At 39.3% G+C, this 20,777-nt stretch overlaps 1 protein-coding gene across 1 annotated transcript; it reads right to left on the reverse strand.

Annotated features, from left to right (window-relative positions):
* Window positions 1–1,588: 1,588 nt before the first annotated feature.
* LOC114922953 (monoacylglycerol lipase ABHD6-like) lies at window positions 1,589–15,014 on the reverse strand. Its single transcript, XM_029285212.1, has 8 exons — window positions 14,905–15,014; window positions 13,874–14,030; window positions 12,703–12,816; window positions 11,224–11,356; window positions 9,094–9,251; window positions 7,463–7,517; window positions 5,471–5,571; window positions 1,589–1,765 (listed from the first exon to the last, which is right to left on the reverse strand). Exons 1-8 carry the CDS (start codon window positions 15,012–15,014, stop codon window positions 1,589–1,591), a joined length of 1,005 nt encoding a protein of 334 aa, XP_029141045.1.
* Between the last annotated feature and the right edge of the window lie 5,763 nt (window positions 15,015–20,777).

Below are 20,777 nucleotides of genomic sequence, written 5' to 3' on the forward strand. Positions count from 1 at the left end.
GAGAGGAGAGAGTCGTGGGGGGAGGCGAGGCTGGGGCAACAATACGTGTGCCCACAGAGAGGGCTCCGAGTGCTGCCTCTGGCACCCGTGCCATAGGTTCGCCACCACTGCCTTAAGCAGTGCCATTTTTTCCTCTTAATTGCTAAGAACTGAGCTCTCTGTGAAGGGAAAGCTTGATTCTGAGGGCATATTCTTTCCCTGCAATGTTGCAGCATTCACATGAAACAATGCTCAGTATTTATCCCTGTTAAAAGCTCAAGAATTGCTTGCTTGCACCGATCTCGAACAGGTAGTCCTCAACTTACAACTATTTGTTTAGTGACCATTGGAAGCTACAACAATTAAAAAATTGGCTTGTGACTGTCACAGCATCCCCCACGGTCATGTGATCAACATTCAGGTGTTTGGCAACCAGATTGTGCAGCATCCCAGGGTCAAGTAATTGCCATTTGTGATCTTCCCAGCCAGTTTCCAATAAGCAAAGTCAGCGGGGGAAGCTGGATTCAATTAATGACCATGCGATCCACATAACTACTACACTTAACAGCCATGGCAAATAAAGGTTGTAAAATTGGGCACAACTTACAACTGCCTTGCTTGGCAATGGAAATTCTGATCCCAGTTGTGGTTGTAAGACGAGCAGGACCTGTATGGTATTGGCATTGTGTTGGACTAGAATCAGAGGAACCCAGATTCCAATCTTCCCTCAGCCATAAAAGGTCACAGGGTGACCTTGGGCCAGTCACAATTTGAAGGAAGTGATGCTGGCTTGTGTTCTTCAAGGAAAGATGGGATAAAATTCTACCAAACACATTGAAATACTCAATGCATCTCAGTGCATGTTATGTGGCAGGTGCCTACCTCAAAGTCACACAAAGACTATTAGCTACCTTATGATATTGCTGCTCAGGAGTGTACAGGTAGTCCTCGACTTATGACCAGAACTGAACCTCACATTTCTGTTGCTAAGTGAGACACTTGTTGAGTGAGTTTTTTCCCACTTTACAATCTTTCTTGGCACAGTTGTTACATGAATCACTGCAGTTGTTAAGTTAGTAACATAGTGGTTAAGTGAATCTGGCTTCCACGTTGACTTTGCTTGTCAGAAAGTCACAAAAGGGGATCCCATGATCCTGGGACACACTGCAACCATCATAAATATGAGGCAGTTGCTGAGCGTTGGAATTTTGATCATGTGACCGTGGGGATGCTGCAACCGTTGTAAATGCGAAAAATGGTCACGATGCGTTGTATCTTTTCAGATGCGTTGTAACTTCAAACGGTCATTAAACGAATTGTTATAAGTCAAGGATTACCTGTAGTATTTCTGTAGAGTGGCATTCCACTCTATTTAATCATTATGAACTGACTGTTGTGCTGTGAGCTTTGTTAGAAAAGATGGATCAATTCTTGATCGGTCTTTATGGAATGGTGGCGCAAAGCGTTGTTCTCTCTGGGTCCTCACCTCCTCTGCTGCCTACTAAGTATCTTGAGTTGTAGCTCCCATTGGATCAGCCAGAGAAGTCAACATGGGGTTGGTGGTGGGGCAGACCTTGCCTGTCTCCAGCCATCTGGCACTTCCTGAGCCTCAGGCCACCTTCTTCTGCTTGGTTGAGTCATAGATTGATTTGTAGAATTCTAAGAGGAGCCTTGCAGAGGTCCTGGGCCTCTCCAGAGTTATGAAATGTCCACATTTCTCCAGCCAATGCACTTGGGAATTAGGAATGGCATCCGCCAAAATTTCTGCACCCGAAGAATCAAAGACCTACAGAACAAAGAAATATTGAATTTCCTCCTCCCCTTGAAAGTCTTTTTAAAGTGCATTTAAAAGAATCTCCTTATTTGAAAGATATTAACTAATGAAGCTGCTGAATTCTATTATGCATATTATTGTTTCTTCAAGGACGGAGTCATTTAACTTGATCTTCCCTTTATTAAACCTTTTAGGTGGGTATCAGTATATCTGGATTCTCTTGGCTTAAGTCTTTCTGTGTAAAATCTTTTTTTTTAAGTTTTATTGATTTTCTAGTTTTACATTTAAGTATTTAAAAAGCATCGTGGTGGTTGGGTTAATCAATAATTCAATAACATAAAAGGGTCTTTAGTACAAATCTCAAACTACCACATTGAATATTTCCTCTCTTTTTCCCTTAGTATTTACTGTCTCATGTTTAAGCTAATACAATTCTTATTATATCAATTAAGTGAAAATAACATTGTAACATTTATCAATAGTTTTAGCTTATACATATCCTAATTGCTTTAACATTCAATCTTTATAGACAATCAATATCCTGTAATTAGTTTTTCCCAATTTTTAGTTTCCCATCAATATTTAAATTTAACATTTAATATTTATAATTTCCAAGTTTTAGGTAACCAAAGTTTCCTTTACCACAATTCATCACAAAACCTAATGTTCAAGATACATGTCCTATCTCTTTGAATATATTCTATTTCTCACCATCTTACATCATCTAGTTGATAATACAGTATAACATTCTTATTTTCTACTAATTTCCAAATGTCTTAAATCTAATTTCCCCCTTATTTCAACATCAAATACTTCCTCTCTTTTTCTCTTAATATCTACTATCTCATATTTAAACTAATACAATTCTTATTTTATCAACTATGTAAAGACGTTTATTACATTTATCAATTTTTTTAGCTTATATATATCTTAATTACTTTTACATTCAATCTTTATAGACAATCAATATCCTACTTAATTGTTTCCCCCAATTTTTAATTTCCCATCAATATTCAAATTTAACTTTTGATATTTATACTTCCAAGTTTTAAATGAGTTTAAAGTTTTCTTTATCTCAGTTCATAGCATAATCTAGTATTCAAAGTACACATCTTGTCTGTTTGAGTATATTCTATTTTAATTAATAACATGACATCTTCACTAATAAATCCAAATCCCAATTTTCTTCAGCCTTATTCTAGCTTTCTTTCTTTGCCAACTCGCCTTCCATGTCCGTGCTTTTGAATCATCAAATAGATCTCCCTCTGTTATTGTATATATTATTTGAAATAAAAGAGACCATCCAATCGCCATTCTTTTGGAAGGACTAACAAATCGTCTCTCTATTATTCCATCTCCCTGTAGTTGTCCTGGAATGTTTATCTTCTCTTCAGTCTGTTCTTCTTCTTGCTCCTCAGATTTCTTCTGGTTTATATAGTAAGTCTTTTCCATTTTCAGTGTTATCAGTCCCTTTTGTGGGTTTTCCATTAACTATGTTTGTTGGTCCATTGAATCCTCTATCATAGTGTTTGATTGTTCCACTTCTGCTATTGTGTTCTGTGTAATTGATTCTTTAATTGTAGTCAAAGTTAGGGTTTGAATATCTAGGCTGACATCTTGTTCTTTTCTATAGCGTCTTATTTCGTCAGAAGCTGTAAGAATAGTTTCATGAATTGCTTTCAACATAGAAAGAATCTTCATCCATATTCTCTTAGTGGTGTATTAAATTAAAAGCTTTACAATCAGGGGATGAAAATAGTTTTATCACTCGGTATAGAACACAGCTGAGCTTCTCATAGCTGATATCTGCCAAGGTTAAAAAAGTCTTATCTGTAGTCTGGGCTTCAACCCAAGTCTCTTTTAGACAATAACAGGTTATAGTATCAGGTTTAGCCACAAGATGTCATCAATGCAATTTAAGGTTTTTTAAGTCCAAAATTTTTATAATTCTTTTTACAATTTTACTTCTTCTTTGTAAGTAAAAACCCAAATCTTCAATAGGGATAAGAAATCTTTTGGTCCCCAAATTTTAGAAACATATAAATCCAATTAAAAAAAGGTTATTCTTGATCTTCCTTGCTCTTTTCTCTACCATTTCTCCTGTTATTACTAGTTCTTTCATTTCAGCTTATTTTTTATTCTTATCCATCTCCTTTAACCAAGCTGAGACCTTGTTGTATGGTAGAAATGTTTCTGATTGCATTGAAATTGGAGATTCTGCCTATAATTTGCAATTAGAGCTTCATATATGCTGATCTTCTTAACTATAGCTATTGTTTGCTGCTTTATTATTTCCAGTGCTTCCTTGATCTTCCTTCTTTCTAAGTGGTATTTTTTGATTAGGTATGCTTTGATCTTCTTGTTCTTCAGCTTCTTTTCTTTCATCTGTTCTAATTTGCTTGTATCAGATCTCAACTTGCTGAACTTATTTTCTAGTCTGATCTTCCATTTTGGTGGCTCACTATTTGGCTTTTTCTTCTCCTTTGTTGATTTTACATCACAAATATTCAGTTATAATTGCAGCTGTGCTGTACATTGTTTGATTTGTTTCTTTTTTTCTTTCTTCCTTTCTCTTGGAGAAAAAGTCTTTTCTTGTGCTAGCTGTTTCTTTGGAACAAGCTTCAATGCAGGCAGCCATATTCTGATGTTTTTGTGCTGTTCTAATGCTCAGTTATTCTACTTCTTTAGTTAGAGGGCTTTGTTCTTTCCAAGGCAGGGTACAGTGTGCCTGGTTTCCAAATGAAAACAATTCTATGTCTCTGTTGGATTCCTCTACTGCCCACTCCCTCTGGTTTGCCTTTATAATCTGAGTTACTTCTGACAAGGCTTTGATTTCTTTGCCCTGGGTAGACCTTTGCAGTTCTTCCAATTCTGTTTCTGTGAATACTTTATTTCATATTATAAATCTATGTTAATCTGCTAGCCCCTGTTCTGTTATTTCTGATTCTAGATGTTGTTCTTTCCAGAACTGGTGCATTCGTTTGGTACGGTTGAACTTCTGGCAGAGCTTTCACCTTCCTCATAGCACACAAGACCCACACCCATGTCAAGGGAGTGCCTCACTGGGGGATAATGATGATGATGATTAAAAATCTCCCTATTTAACTCTTCACCTTAGCCCAGGAGGAAGAAAGAAAACCTCTCTCTCTCTCTCTCTCTCTCTCTCTCTCTCTCTCTCACACACACACACACACACACACACACACACACAACCTGTCAACAATTTCCAAAATCATGAAATCAAATTTTTGTTTTGTTTTCATTTAATTTGTAAATTCCCTAAAGAAATAACAAAAATTACCCTCACCTGACCCACCTAGTGAGGAGAACAAGGTCTCTCTGTGTCTGAATTTGGGGGATAAAGGAGCAAAAGAAGTACTTTAAACCTAATAGGCTCCTCTGACACTTAAAAGCCCTGAAGTCTCCCAAATAAATCCTCATCCTGCCCTCTTCTGGAGTGTGACCCTCAACAAGCCATGCAAAGTCCTCACACTAATGAAAATGATTCCTTTCTTACTATCTAGGAAGGTGTATGCTTCCAGCCCTTCCTTTATTGGTGGACATCACATTCCGATATAAAAAAAGGCAGGCCCTGAGCCTTGAATTCAGGCCAAGTAAAATTCTCTAGTAATACAATAATTTCCATTGTTGTTAGGGTTTCCTTGCCTCATTGCAACACAATGTGCACAAAATCCCAGATACACATAAATCCCTTACCTTGTCCTCTTTTCCCCAAATAATCTGGGTGGGAGCTTTGATTTTCCACATCTTCTCATGGAGGCTGTACCTTGATTCAGTGCTGGTGAGGTCCAGAAAACCTTTCTCAATAAAAGGAAGCAGAATTGGTTTGTTTCTTTCCATTTCTAACGAGCAGTGAAACCTGTCATGGGCTTAGTAGTAACTGTGAGAGGGATCTCGTAGTCCTAGTGGGCAATCACTTAAATATGAGCCAGCAGTGTGCTGCAGCTGACAAAAAGGCCAACACAGTGCTAGGCTGCATTAACAGAGGGACAGAATCAAGATCACATGAAGTATTAATACCACTTTACAATGCCTTAGTAAGGCCACACTTGGAATTCTGCATCCAGTTTTGGTCACCACGATGTAAAAAAGATGTTGGGACTCTAGAAAGAGTACAGAGAAGGGCAACAAATATGATTAGGCGACTGGAGGCTAAAACATATAAGGAACGGTTGCTGGAATTGGGTATGTCTAGTTTAACAAAGAGAAGGACGAGGGGGGACATGATAGCAGTGTTCCAATATCTCAGGGGCTGCCACAAAGAAGAGGGAGTCAAGCTATTCTCCAAGGCACCTGAGGGCAGGACAAGAAGCAACGGATGGAAACTAATCAATGAGAGAAGCAACCTAGAACTAAGGAGAAACTTCCTGACAGTTAGAACAATTAACCAGTGGAACAACCTGCCTCCAGAAGTGGTGAATGCTCCAACACTGGAAGTTTTTAAGAAGAGACTGGACAGCCATTTGTCCGAAATGGTATAGGGTTTCCTGCCTGAGCAGGAGGTTGGACTAGAAGACCTCCAAGGTCCCTTCCAACTCTATTCTATTCTATTCTATTCTATTCTATTCTATTCTATTCTATTCTATTATTTGCCTGTTTCTGATCTTCTGTTTTCATATAAATAACACGATGAGTTAAATTTGATTAAGGAACACTTGGCTGGAACAGTAACTCGAACCCTTTGCTATCCCATTTGGCTGATTTAATGCCAGTCCAGCAGCTTTTCCAACTTGCATCTCTTTCGTGTAGCTGGACAATAACCTCTGAATCCCACACCCAATGGGCATTAATTGACTGGGAATTATGGGAGTTATATTCCTAACACCCTTGGAAGGCTTGTAAATTGGGAAAGACTGATCTATGATGATTACAAAGGAGATATGAACTGTAGGACCTCAGTATGCAGAGTGGTACAGCTATATCATGGTAGTGTATCAAGAGACAACTGATTTTCCCAAGACTATTTAACATTTTAAAAATCAAGAATCAAGTGTCAAATTCAACCTAGAAATAAAGAGAACTTTCCGGACATTGAGAACAATTAACCAGTGGAATGGCTTTCTTTCAGAAGTTGTAGGTGCTCCATCACTGGAGGTTTTCAAGAAGACTTTGGACAGCCAAAGTCTGATATACTATAGGACAGTGGTGGTGAACCTATGGCACGGGTGCCAGTCCTAGGCCTTCAGCTGGGTTTTATAAAACCTTTTCGCTTTAGGCCTCCGCTGCTTTGTACAAAAAAAAAAGGTTCAATCAATCAGTCAATTTCAACTTCTCGCAGGGAAAAAAATGATCTTGCAAAGTTAGAATTGATTGATTGAACTTTTTAGTCCACCCAGTCTGCTGTTACCACCGCTGCCACGCTCACCTAATGGGCCACACCCACCCAATGGGCCACACCGGACGATGCATAAGTGGGTTTTGGGTTGCAGTTTGGGCACTCAGTCTCTAAAAAGTTCACCATCACTGCTATAGGGTCTCCTGCTTGAGCAGGGGGTTGGACCAGATGACCTCAAAGGTCCCTTCTAACTCTGTTGTTCTGCTTTGTCAAATATAACATGCAAATGCAATCAACATGTGCTGAATGGAGAGTTGATGTTGGCTCCTGGACCCTGGATTCATTATATTGGTGCTAAATGTAGGCTTGTCTTTCTGAAATGTGGGCTGGTCCATATTGTGTCTTGTACTTACATTTTACAAAAACCGACTTATGTGATCTCCGATCTTCAAGATAACCCTTTAGGAGCTAAAAGGTGAGAAATCAAAATGGCAAGTCAGAAGTTATTATTTTTATTTATTTTATTTATTAAATTTATATAATGCCCATATCCCTATAGGGCAACTGTGGGAGGCTTACAGAATAAGTTATATTGCATTGAATTATGTTTGAATCGAATTTGCAATTTCTTAAAAGTTTTTGAAATGTGTGAGCAGCCAAGCATAAATATGCCTATTCCCAACTCTAGGGACACCAACGTGATGAAATAAGTATCACATTTTTCTAAGGCAAGTTTGCCCTTTCATATTTGAATCATGACATCATATGCAAATAGATAAGGAATGGTCCTTGAGTCACTGTGTTGTACATTTTGTCATTTACTCTGCACCAATGTAACCTATGTTCAGCAAAGCTGGATATGCACAATCACATTCCCGATTAGCAGTTCATTGCATTATTGGTGAGTATAGTTCTTTTCACTGAAATCCCTTTTATCCTATAAAAGTCATTTTGAAAACCAGTCTTATCTTGCATATTTCACAGAGAGGGCGGCGCTCAATATTAGGCTGGCTATTTTGATGAAGATCATGGGTTCAAGCCCATTCTTGACAACTTAGTCAACAATGAATAAAGCACAATTGAACCAGTAGGTTAAAAAAGAGGAAGATGGTCTTGGCAAAAATGGTTAATTTTTGAAAAGTATCTATGGGCAGTTTCAGTTAAGCACAGCTGAGGAAAATTAAATCTGTAGTCCTCAGGTTGCCTGTTTAATTTCTAGCCTTGTCATAGAATCCTAAAAGTGCTTTTTTCATCAAAGGCAACTGGATTTTGTTTTACCTTGAAGACATTTCATTTCTCATCCAAGAACATTCTTCAGAAAGCTTCTTGGATGGGAACCGAAATGTCTTCAAGGAAAAACAAAGTCCAATTGCCTTTGAAAATGCATCTTTGGGACAACCATGACCTGGATGATTGAGAATCTCCACTGACACTTGTTGTAGAATGATGCCTTTAGTGGATATTGTGGAAAATTAATTATTAGTCTTTAGCTCATGGGTGTCAAACCTGCGAGGTACCATGATGTATCGTGACTTTTTTCCCATTGCCGGCACGATTTTGACATGATGGGCGCGGTTTTGGCGTGACACAGTTTGACACCCCTGCGTTTAGCTGATAATATCCTACACTGACAACTGACAACGCTCTTTTGGTAAAGGAAGATCTAAGACCAAGCATTGTGGGGGGACTTTTTATAGCACTGGAACAACCTCCTTCTTTCTTTCTTTTGTGTCTTTAGACTACAAATCTGAAGGCACTAATGTCCTGGTTATTTATTTTATGGTGAGCAGTTCCAGGATACCTTTCTTTTTTAAAAAAGAATGTTTGAATGAATGTAAGAATGGGTGGGTAGATGAATGAATGAACCTGTCCACACCTCTCTTGTCCAGTTTCTGTATTTTTGAAATGTTTGTGTTCTTTTACCTTTTGGGTTGTGTGCTCTCTCTGGCCACCCCATTAAAATAAGAGAGCCAGGGAAGGAGAAAGATGTTATCAGAAGAGACTAGGTAACAACATAGCAATCCACGAAAGGTCAGATCTTCACCTGAATCTTTAAAAAAATGGGATGGTATAAGCACAGCTTTATGAAGTTTTCCATCTGCTCTTCTGTAACTGGGATAATAGCATTCTCCACAGAGCCCTTAGAGAAAATCAGCTCACGTAATTGGGCAAAAAATTCACTATCAGTTAAATACCTCACACCTGTAAGTAGAGGAAAGTGCAAAATTTTAAAAGCTAATGTAAGACAAACGTAACATTTGAACAGGAATTGCAGGCATAGATTTATTTAAGGAAAGCATATATCATTTATTCTCATAATTAGGTTTCAATTATATTCACAGCTGGCACAAGTGGAATAACTGGTGGTAAAAGATTGGATAGGGAAAATGGTAGTAAGCCAAGCCATAAAGCTTAACAATCATGGCAGGTAGACCTTATGTGAAGAGTCCTATTACCACCAAAACATCCAGTTGATCATCACTTAACAGAATAACAGAATAACAGTTGGAAGAGACCTTGGAGATCTTCTAGTCTAACCCCTGCTCAAGCAGGAGATTCTATACCACTCGGGACAAATGGCTGTCCAATCCCTTCTTAAAAATCTCCAGTGATGATGCACCCACAACTTCTGAAGGCAAGCCATTCCACTGATTAATTGTTCTGTCAGGAAATTTCTTCTTAGTTCTAGGCTGGATCTCTCTTTGATAAGTTTCCATCTGTTATTTTTTCTCTTGCCCTCAGTTGCTTTGGAGAATAGGTTGTCCTCTTTTTCTCTGTGACAACCCCTCAAATATTGGAAGACTGTTATCATGTCACTCTAGTCCTTCTCTTCATTAAACTAGACATGCCAAGTTCCTGCAACCATTCCTCGTATATTTTAGCACCCAGCCCTCTAATCATCTTTCTTACTCTTCTGTGCATTTCTTCTAGAATCTCAATATCTTTTTTACATCATGGTGACCAAAATTGGATGCAGTATTCCCAGTGTGGTCTTACTAACTTACTACTACTTACTTCCCTTATGTCCTTTCTAAAGACCACAAAGAGGGCTGCACATCCTAATATGTGGGCAGAATTGTGTTTAAACCTTTGAATGCTGCATGAAAAATACAGGTAGTCCTCGACTCACAACCATTTGCTTAGTGACTATTTGAATGTTACAAGTGACCTATGACCATTTTTAGAGTTATGACCGTTGCACCAAACCCCATGGTCATGTGATCAAAATTCAGACATTTGGCAATTGGTATGTGTTTATGATGGTTGCATTGCCCTGGGATCATGTGATCTCCTTTTGCAACCCTCTGACAAGCAAGGTTAATGGGTAAGTCCAATTCATTTAACAACTGCGGTGATTCACTTAGCAACTGTGGCAAGAAAGGTCATAAGATGGGGCAAAATTTACTTAACAGCAGCATAAATTTTGGGTTCAGTTGTGGTTGTAGGTTTACCTGTATTTAAGATAGATTAAAATACTAAACAGAAAGTGAACCACCATGTTTTAAACTGCTGAATTCTGAGCTTTCTCTCAAGGTAGGCCAACTATCCAATTCTGCAGTTAGTCTCATCTGGGTTTGAGGCTTCCTTGCAAGCTAATGCCCCCAAATATGACAGTCTGAACAGCAGAATATAGTTACTGGCAAGATAACTAACCGGTGGTCATCACAATGGACCCATGCATACTTTTCTAGGTTTGTCATAATATACCCAGTCCCCAAGAAGAGACCAACAATGCTGGCAGGTGTTTCAGGTCACAAAACCAGGAAAACATGAGCATCACATAGCATGAGACTGAAGTCATCCTAGGTAAAACCTCTTAATGTAACCAAGAGGGTAGCAGTAAAATTGGTAACCTTAATTCAGTTCTAGCCACAGAAACGGTTACACTGAAATGCATGAAGAAGCATTGCATCTGATGAGAGAAACCATCTCCAAACAGTCCATCAAGTTCTTATAATCTAGCTCTGGGATCTCCAAATTTGGCAACTTCATGACTTCCCCAGCCACCATGAGCTAGAGCAGTTTCTCAACCTTGACAATTTTAAGGCATGTGGACTTCAACTCCCAGAATTCCACAGCCAGCAAATTGTCAAGGTTGAGAAACACTGATAGAGTTTGGATCAAGCATTCTATCTTTTCCTTCAGAATTTACTTACTTTATGTAGATACTTACCAGCTGGGCAGAGGAGGGCTAACGAGGAGACATGGGCTGGATAGAGAGCGGCATAAACCCCAGCAACCATGCCTCCCATGGACATGCCAACCAGGTGGAAAGGCTTGTGGTTCAGACCAGCACACTGGACAAACTGAAACAAGCATTGGGAACAAAGAGATTGTGGCTGTGTTTTCATGAGATGCTTACCCATGCTTACCTATTTTTTCCCTAAACTATAGTAAATCATTTTTTTGGCTTTCCACAATGTTCCAGGTGGCAACATCTAACCCATAGTGCTCATCTTGGAAAGCTAAGCAGGGTTTGATACTAGAAATATTTGACTGAAACTGAACTAGGAGTGAAAGGGACGTTGGAGGTCTTCTAGTCCAGCCCCCTGCTCATGCAGATGAACCTATACCATTTCAGATAAGTGACTGTCTAGTCTCTTCTTAAAAACCTCCAGTGATGGAGCACCCACGATTTCTGGAGGCAAGCTGTTCCACTGGTTGATTGTCCTCATTGTTAGGAAGTTTCTCCTTAATTCCAGGTTGCTTCTCTCTTTGATTTGTTTCCAACATTATTTCTTGTCCTGCCTTCTGTTGCTTTGAAGAATAATTTGACCCCCTCTTCTTTGTGGCAGCTCCTCAAATACTGGAATACTGCTATTATATCACCCTTATTTCTTCTTTTCTTTAGACTAGCTAGCCAAACCCAAGTCCTGCAGCCGTTCTTCGTATGTTTTAATCTCCAGGCCTTTGATTATTTTAGTTGCACTTCTCTGATTTTTTTCCAAAGTCTCAACATTTTTTTTGTAGTATGGTGACCAAAATTGGTTGCAATATTCCAGGTGTGGTGTTACAGAGTTTTATAAAGCAGTACTAATACTTCACATGATCTATGACTCTGTTTATACAACCCAGGATTGTATTAGCTTTTTGGCTGCTGCTGCACACTGCTGGCTCATATTCAAGTGATCATCTACTAGGACTCCAAGGTCCCTCTCACAGTTACTGTTTTTTAGCCAAGTCTTGCCTAATCTGTATTTATACTTCTGATTTTTCCTGCTTAAATGTAAAACTTTGCTTTTCTCCACATTAAAATTCATTTTGTTGGATAGGGTCCGTTGTTCAAGTTTGTCAAGACCCTTTTGAATCCTGAGCTTGTCTTCTGGGGTGTTGGCTATTCCTGCCAGTTTAGTGTCATCTGCAAATTTGAGGAGTTCCCCTTTTATTCCCTTATCTAAGTTATTTATGAAAAAATGAAGATAAAATATTATCTTCAAGAAATCAAAAGGACATGTCCATAAAGTCATCAGAAGTCATGCTCGACTGAAAGGAGATTCTACATTTTAATGCAAACAATAGCCACTTTATATATTTTTTATTGACAGCCACTCCTTGAGTTTGTATCTAATTTCTCTCACACACCCTACTTTCACCATTTGCTGCCAATCACCAGCCTTCAAAGAACAATGTATCATATCAAGAAAGGACCTACCTGGTGTACCCTTTTAGCTTGAGCAACTGCTGTGTAACTTTCTCCGAGCAAGCGAGTGGTTCCCCCGTGGCCTGGCAGATCAAGGCAGATCAAGTGGAGGCCCTTAGGAAAGACCTATGGGGAAATGGTTCTGCATGTGAATCCAAGGAATCAGAACAAAAATAGCTGGCTCTGTTCGCTGCCAAAAGCAGGACTAGAGAAGAAACATTTTTCTTCTTGGTCCTGGAATCAGATCCACTTCTCTTTTGCCCTCCCTTCCCCACCCATTCCACACCATCTTTTCCTCTTCTTCCATTGATATCACCAAATAATGCGTTTTGGAAAATTGAGCATGCTCACACTTCACTGATTTTTTTCAGAACTCTCTCTCTCTCTCTCTCTCTCTCTCTCTCTCTCTCTCTCTCTATCTATCTATCTATCTATCTATCTATCTATCTATCTATCTATCTATCTATCTATCTATCTATCTATCTATCATCTATTTCTGCCTGCCTGCCTCCTTCATTCTTTCATTAAAATTTCAGGAAAGAATGCATGAGACTACATGAGATTTCCACAACTGTCTTTTCAATATTATTTTATTAAGGAAAAAATGCACAGTGATGCCCAAATATTTCATAAAATTGCCAGATCCTGGTGTGACACAGCCAATTCCTCTTTGCAGCTGTTTGGCAAGGCATAAATGATCCCTAACATCAGGAGGGCCAAAACCACCTGTAGCCTAAGGACTGGGTTAAATTTCCTATTTGCTTCATCCATAGTGGCAGAGAGCTGGTTCTCATCTACCTCCAAGAAGATAAAGAAAAATTGGACAGAACCTCAGATGTGGATATTAGTAAAGGCCATACTAGCCAGGAACTTTGGAGAAGGTCCTCCTATTTGGAGGATGACCAGAGTGGGACAGGTTGTATTTGAGACCCAGGTCACATAGTACCCACAGTTTTCCCCTTGATCATTGTGATGTTGCTCCCTTTTCCACACATCTCACTCTGCCCAGTGAGAAGGGATCCCAGGAACTGTAGGCAGATGGGACACAGGGAATGGCACTGGCACATTTCCTTTAAAAGGAACTAGTTGTGAGCAAGAGCACAGAAGGTTTCCTCTCTGATCAGACCAGCATCATGATCAGACCAGCATCACCCAAGCTAGAGTATGTAAAAGGAAGACCTACTTGGATGGTATTTAACCACATGTCTTTGTTGAGTGAGAATCCATGAAGCATCAGCACAGATGGTCGGGATCCGGGTTCCCCTCGGGTGAAGTAGCTAAATTGGTATCCCTCATTATTGAGGTACTTCACCTTCACCCCCATTTTCAGACGCTTAGTCCTGAAAATATGGAGAACAGAATGGAAGACTGATGGGGATTTTGTGGAAGAGGCGTATTGTGGAATGACTTCCATTCCAAGCTTAAATCGCAGTAGATGGAAGAGGCTGTAAAAGCTGCTGAAGGCTTTTAGAATGGTGTGAGGTTGTAGATGAGGACTGTGGGTAGGTGGCAATGACAAGACCAACAAGGCAGTCTTCAACATAAGCAAGAGGAGTGGCCAGTGAGGAAGCTATTAAAGAGTGCAAGAAAATGGGGAAAACTCTTCCATATGGAGAGACTCTAATATTCTGATCTTGTGCCAAGATCAGCCTCCAGATTAAGAAACCTCATGCAGATGTTATATAGCTGTTTAAATCAATAAGTCAATGAGGCTAGCTATAGGGAGGGGACCTGCAACTAGTAACCCTACATGACAAAATTTTTCTGAAACATTTGAATTGCTTCTTCTCTCCAGATGTTCATGGAGTTTCGGGACAAGATGCAACTACTTGTCTTAGTTTTATCTCTACTCAAATGTTGACTTAAACGATGGGGCCAAAAACTAGACTTTGTTAGCATTTGACTAAGCACCCTGACTTAAAAAAAACACACACCTTTCTTCTGGTAATTGAATACTGCTCTAGTTCAGAGGTCCCCAAACTTTTGTGCACCAGGGACCAGTTCTGTGGAGAGAGGTTTTTCCGCAGACCGGAAAGGGTGTAGTTTTGTGTGCTGCCTGCATCCTGCGGATGGGGCTTTGCTTGTTTGTGTGGACCAGTTGCTGGCATGCCGCAGCCCAGTACTGGTCCACGGACTGAGGGTTGGGAACCCCTGCTCTAGTTGACCAATTATGTATTTTCTCTTTTTCATATATTTTACAAGAAATACACTTACCAGATCATGATCCTGAATAATAGTGAAGGTAACACACTGAACTTTGAGATGAAAAAAGATAAGAGAGCCATAGCAGTGTGCATAATTGTTCTGATCATACTGTGGTCCATGCTTGCCAATTAAGGAACTTTTCCTGCTGCATAAAATCAAAGGGTGATACAATCTTAATAAATAATACGGTTAAATTATTTGTGGCCTTATAATTTTAACAGAACTGGTTAGTTAATGACTCAGGTCAACAACAGATTTCTTCATTATTCTGATTAATGATGGCATGATGGTCATAATTTGGATTGCTTCACGATTAGTTATGGAAAGTCATGAAGGTTTAGCACAGTGGTTCTCAACCTTTTTAATGCCGCGACCCCAACCGGTCGTAAGTCGAGGACTAAACCGATCGTAAGTCGAGGACTAAACCGGTCATAAGTCGAGGACTAAACCGGTCGTAAGTCGAGGACTACCCAACCGGTCGTAAGTCGAGGACTTTCCCTGCCCGGGAGCGCTGCGCATGCGTGGTTCCGCCCCCTGCGCCAGCCAAGGCATAGCTGTCAAGTGGCAGAGACGGAGCAGGCCGACCACCAGCTGGCCCAGCTCAAGGGAGGTAAGGCACCCGCCGGAAAAGGGGAAAAAATGGTGGACAGCCTTGCTTGGCGACCCCCATGAAATGGTCGATCGACCCCAAATGGGGTCGCGACCCATAGGTTGAGAACCGCTGGTTTAGCAGGTAATCGTGACGGTGAAATCAGAAGCAATATGTCCCTTGATGCTGATTGCAGAGGAGCAGGAGTAGAAGGATTCAATTGATTTTGGGTTGAGAAAAGAAACGGTGATTATTATGATTTAAGAGAAAAAGTCCTGATTATAAACTCTCTCTTATTTGATTACTGTGGACACAATGCTAGACTAGATACATAGCTTTGGGATTGAACTACTAACTCCCCTTTCAATAACAGGAATTACTTCTTTGCAGAAAGACAAGTAATCTGTAAAATTTGCAACCACAAAACATACAATTTGTGTAGCTTTAGAAAAAAAAATCAAATAAATTTATGGAAAATAGGACTGTTAAAAACTTCTCTGGCAACAGAGCTTATGGTTTATTTAAAATCCTAGGGACGTTGTACCTTCTAATAAAGGCTTCTGGAAACAAGATGGATATCTGGTTAGATTTGAAACAGAATGTTGAATTAGATAAACCTTTGGATAGATTCCCTAGTTTTTATTATGATCTCATGACCAGAAGGTATATTAACCCCCAAGTTACTTGAAAAGAAATTAATTATGTATTATGTTAATTTGGGAAATATCAAAAGGAGGAAAGCAATAATATTCTCAAGTGATGCCCTATGGCCACTGTGGTATCTTCTTCAAGTCTCTGTGTGTCTCTGTGTGTGCATGTGCATGTGAGCATATGCGTGCTCTATATAGTTGGAAAATGATAGCTTCTCTGTTTTTCTAACTTTAATAAAAAAATTACTTTGTTTTAACTGTTGCAACTCTCGGTTGCATATATAATTTAATGTAATGATAGTAAACATTTACTTAAACATTTAAAGCAATTTAAAATTATGTAATTGATGTAACGAAGCTGATTAGATAGCAATCATCCAGATGTTTATATGGAAATAATACCCGTTCTACATAGTGGGAATGCCTTCTGAATAAATGTGTGTTGTGTTATACAGTTGGAACGAGTATCTTTGTGTGTATGCCAAACTAGATAACTTGATGTGACTATAACTATGGAGGCCTGGGAGTTTGTTCAGTAGTCACAATAGGAAATTGTGAGCAAGACAGGATATGGAGCGCCTTTTAGATGATGGAATTTAAGCTACTTCTACTTCTGTAATAGGAGGATATTTGTATCTCGGGGTTGATATGAGGGGTCCTTGGTACTCTGTGAGCTTGGCTGTTTTCTTGTAGATGTTTCATTACCCAAACTAGGTAACATCATCAATGCTACCTGGGACTAGCACTGATGAGGTTACTAATCGCATCTGCAAGAAAACAGTCAAGCTCAGAGAGCACCAAGCACCCCTTGCTTCTGTTTCAGTACTGCCCAGGGTTTTAAAAGGTTAAAATTGTATGTATTAATAATTGCTATAGAAGAAGGAAATTCAGCTGGCATGGATTGCATGAGCACCCAAATTATTCGAAATGTTTATCCAGAAAAAGGCATTTTTCATTGAGCACTATTTCATTTTTTAACTAGAGAAGGAAATTTGGCACTCTAGGTTGGAACAGTGAACAAGAGAGAAAAAATGAACATCAAACACTGCATCTAAATCTGTGGCAGCTGTGAATTTGCTGGTCCGTGGAAGAAGCTGACATATATGGGTCAAAGGATTCACACATCACACTGTGTTAGGTCCTTTATAACTCAGACCATCTAGAGTTGTCTGAGTAGGTGGAGTCAAAGAGAACGCACCTTCTTGAGTCATTGTAATGTTGTTTACATTTTGTAATGTTGTAATGTTGGAAGCTTGCAGCGAGAAAGCAAATTATTCAACCCTCTCAGCTTTTCCCTCCAATCTGATACAAAGCAAATATTTACAGAAAGAAAAATCTAAGATATAATCAAATTCTAAGAGAGAACTCACTAACATTCAATTAAACTACAACCCTTTTTAATAATTTTATCTCTCTCCAAACCTGTGATTGACAGCAGAACTCTTTAACAGAAGAGAGCCACAATAGTCCAATCACCCACACAAACACACAGATTTTTTTTCTCTCTACATGGCATGCCTCTTTCTGGAGCAATCCCTTAGAAGGTGGCCTCATTTTCAGAGGGATGTTCTAATATAAGAGAATATTTGTAACTCGGGGTTGAACTGTGTGGTCCTGGGTGCTGTTTGATCTTGGCTGTTTTTTTTGCAACTGTTTTATCACCCAAATAGGAAACATCATCAGTGACAGGACGATGTTAGCACTGATGATGTTATCTTGTTGGGTAATAAAATGTCTGCAAGAAAACAAACAAGCTCAGACAGCATCAAGGACCCGACAGAGGGATGTTTCTTGAAATATGCAGGATTTTACTCAGATAAATGGAACACTTCCCAAAGCAGATTGGTGGCCAGCTGAGTATACAACTAGCTTTCATCTCTATCAAAAGGCAATCTCTATTTTCTTCTATAGTGAGGATTTATGAATATATTTCAGGGACAATGACTCTGAACCTGACAATGACTAGAGCAATTCTAGCAATTGAGCTTCAGAATCATAGTACATGAACAAAGTAACTGTCAAGCTGGATACAGCTCCTAAATAGACTCCATCAATTGCTGAAATTCCAAGCATGGTGCTTTAAAGTTGTTATCTGGAGTATATCATACTTAAGAGTAAAAGGATCCCCTTAGTGATCCTTAACGCTATATTTTTGGCATCCATTTTCCCCCTGATCCTCTGAAATGTAACTTCTTAAGTTGAGATTACTGCTCTTGGATGTGCTGACAAATTAAAGAAATTATTATTAACATGGTGTTGACAACTGTTATTCTAAACTTTTGGAAGGTATTACCAGATCTTAAGTGGATACTAAAAGAGGCAATAATATTCAGGGACACAGTTTTGCACAACTCCCAGGAAAATGTAAAGTACTTTCATTGCATCACTGTATGCCAATGTTGTAACCCAACCTGCTTGAAGAAAGCTTTTCGGAAACAACTATTTATTTCATAATTTCCTATGATATAACATGCTTTGAAGGTGATGATCCTGTAATTACTTTCCTGAGAATAATGATTATTGACATCCCAGGACTCACTTATCAGGAGAATTTAAAAGCCTGTACTATAGATCTATGACCTTTCTCTTTTCAAGGCAATGAAAGTTTTGTTTTTGAAGAGGTTGTATTCTTTAAATTTTATCAGTTATTAGTGAATCCTTTATATCCACTTGTGTAAAAAAAACACACCTGTATTTAAGCTGCATTCCTTTCAGAGGTAGGCAACCTTGGGTCTTTTATGACTCGTGGACTTCAACTCCCAGAATTCCTGAGCCAGCCATGCTGAGGGAAAGGGAGAGGTTTCCAAGCTGAGCCATGCTGGCTCAGGAATTCTGGGAGTTGAAGTCTACGAGTCATAAAAGAGCCAAGGTTGTCTACCCCTGCCCTAGGTCCTTGGGACAGGATCCAGATGCCATGGACTGAATTAGATACTGTCTTCCAAATTGGCAAAACCTCTAAAATTAGAGGTGGAAATTCAGTACAGGTATTCCTTGACTTATAACCATTCCTTTAGTGACCATTTGACGTTACAATGGCACTGAAAAAAGTGACTTATGACCGTTTTTCACAGTTACGACCATTGCAGCATCCCCATGGTCACATGATCAAAATTCAGACATTAAGCAACTGGCACATATTTATGACGGTTACTGGGTCCTGAGGTCCTGTGATCACCTTTTGTGATCGTCTGAAAAGCAAAGTCAATGGGGAATCCAGATCCACTTAACAACCGCATTACTAACTTAACAACTGTAGCGATTCACTTAACATCTGCGGCAAGAAAGGTCGTAAAATGGGGCAAAACTCACTTAACAACTGTCTTGCTTAGTAATGGGAATTTTGGGCTCAGTTGTGGTCATAAGTCGAAGACCACCTGTAGTTCTCTATGTTTTATCTTGGTAGAAACATCCACTGTGCTTCCTTCTCTTGGGTTTAATTCTAGAGTTGGAAGAAGAAAAAGAGAAGTGCAGACATTGTAGAAACAGATTGGAGAAAGCTTTGAATCCAAATATTTCCAAGAGCTCCACCTTAACCCTCCAGCCAGGGAGAAAGTAGTCCATAGATTAATGTTTCTAACATTTCATTGTACCATTTGTAATAAGGAGGATTAAAACACATAAAAGGGGAGGGAGGGATGCAAATTTAATCTTCCTAATTTTAATTCCTTTGCATTACATTTTTTTTTAATTTTATTATTCTGTAAACCACCTAGAGTGGCCTGCAACAGTGAGATGGGTAGCATACAAATTTAATAAATAAAATAAAATTCTCTCCACCCTAGTTTTCCTGAGACAAACACATTCATAATCTATTTGGAAAATTGTCAGAGTCTTACCTGAGAAGAAAAATATCATCAGGACTCTTCTCTTACTTTCTACTTCTCCTGCAGTTGTTGATATCTGCATTATGAAGTGGGGTGGAGGTGTCTTTAAAAACCCAGTTGGGATATGCGGAGGAGTAAAGGTAACTAATTCTTCCTCCCACTTCTGCAAGTCTTTGGAAACTGAAGTGTTCCAGAGCCTGTTCAGCCTCATATTCCTCTTTCTGCCACGAAAAGATGAAAGATTCTGTGATGTAATCATAAGGTCAAAGATTATTGCATGTTTTAATCCATTCCTTGTCTGGGCAGCTTCCAAGTCTAAATCAAATAAGCATCACATTTCATTTCATTGAGACAGTTAACATTTCCCAAGTCTTGGAGATACATGGGCCTTCAATGAATTGCGTCTCAATCTTCTGCTACCTCAAAGTGAAGACAATAAAAAAGAAAGATCTAAGGATACAGCAATGAGAAACAATCTCCACCCTAAATGCAGATAATAGTAATTTATTTGAAGAGCACCAACCCAACCAGTTAACTGGAATGTCTTCAGAGATAGTAATATTTTGATTACAGGTGAGCCACTGAAGAGCAAGATTAGAGTTATGATATTAAGTTTGCCATGAAATTGTTAGATCGCGCAGGCAGTAAGACACGAGTCGAGTGACAGTCAGCTCTTGGTTTATTGGCAAGGCATAAGGTAAATCCGGACTGGCTCTCTGGGCCAGGGGAGCCCTCTTTTATGGGATTCCCCTGGCTTGTAATCACACAATTCCATTGGCTGGCAAGACCCTGTTGCTAGTTAGCCAACCAGCAACGGGC

This window comes from Protobothrops mucrosquamatus, unplaced genomic scaffold (assembly GCF_001527695.2).
Source record: "Protobothrops mucrosquamatus isolate PMUCROS unplaced genomic scaffold, P.Mucros_1.0 scaffold1418, whole genome shotgun sequence".
In the NCBI taxonomy this organism is placed as follows: Eukaryota; Metazoa; Chordata; class Lepidosauria; order Squamata; family Viperidae; genus Protobothrops; species Protobothrops mucrosquamatus.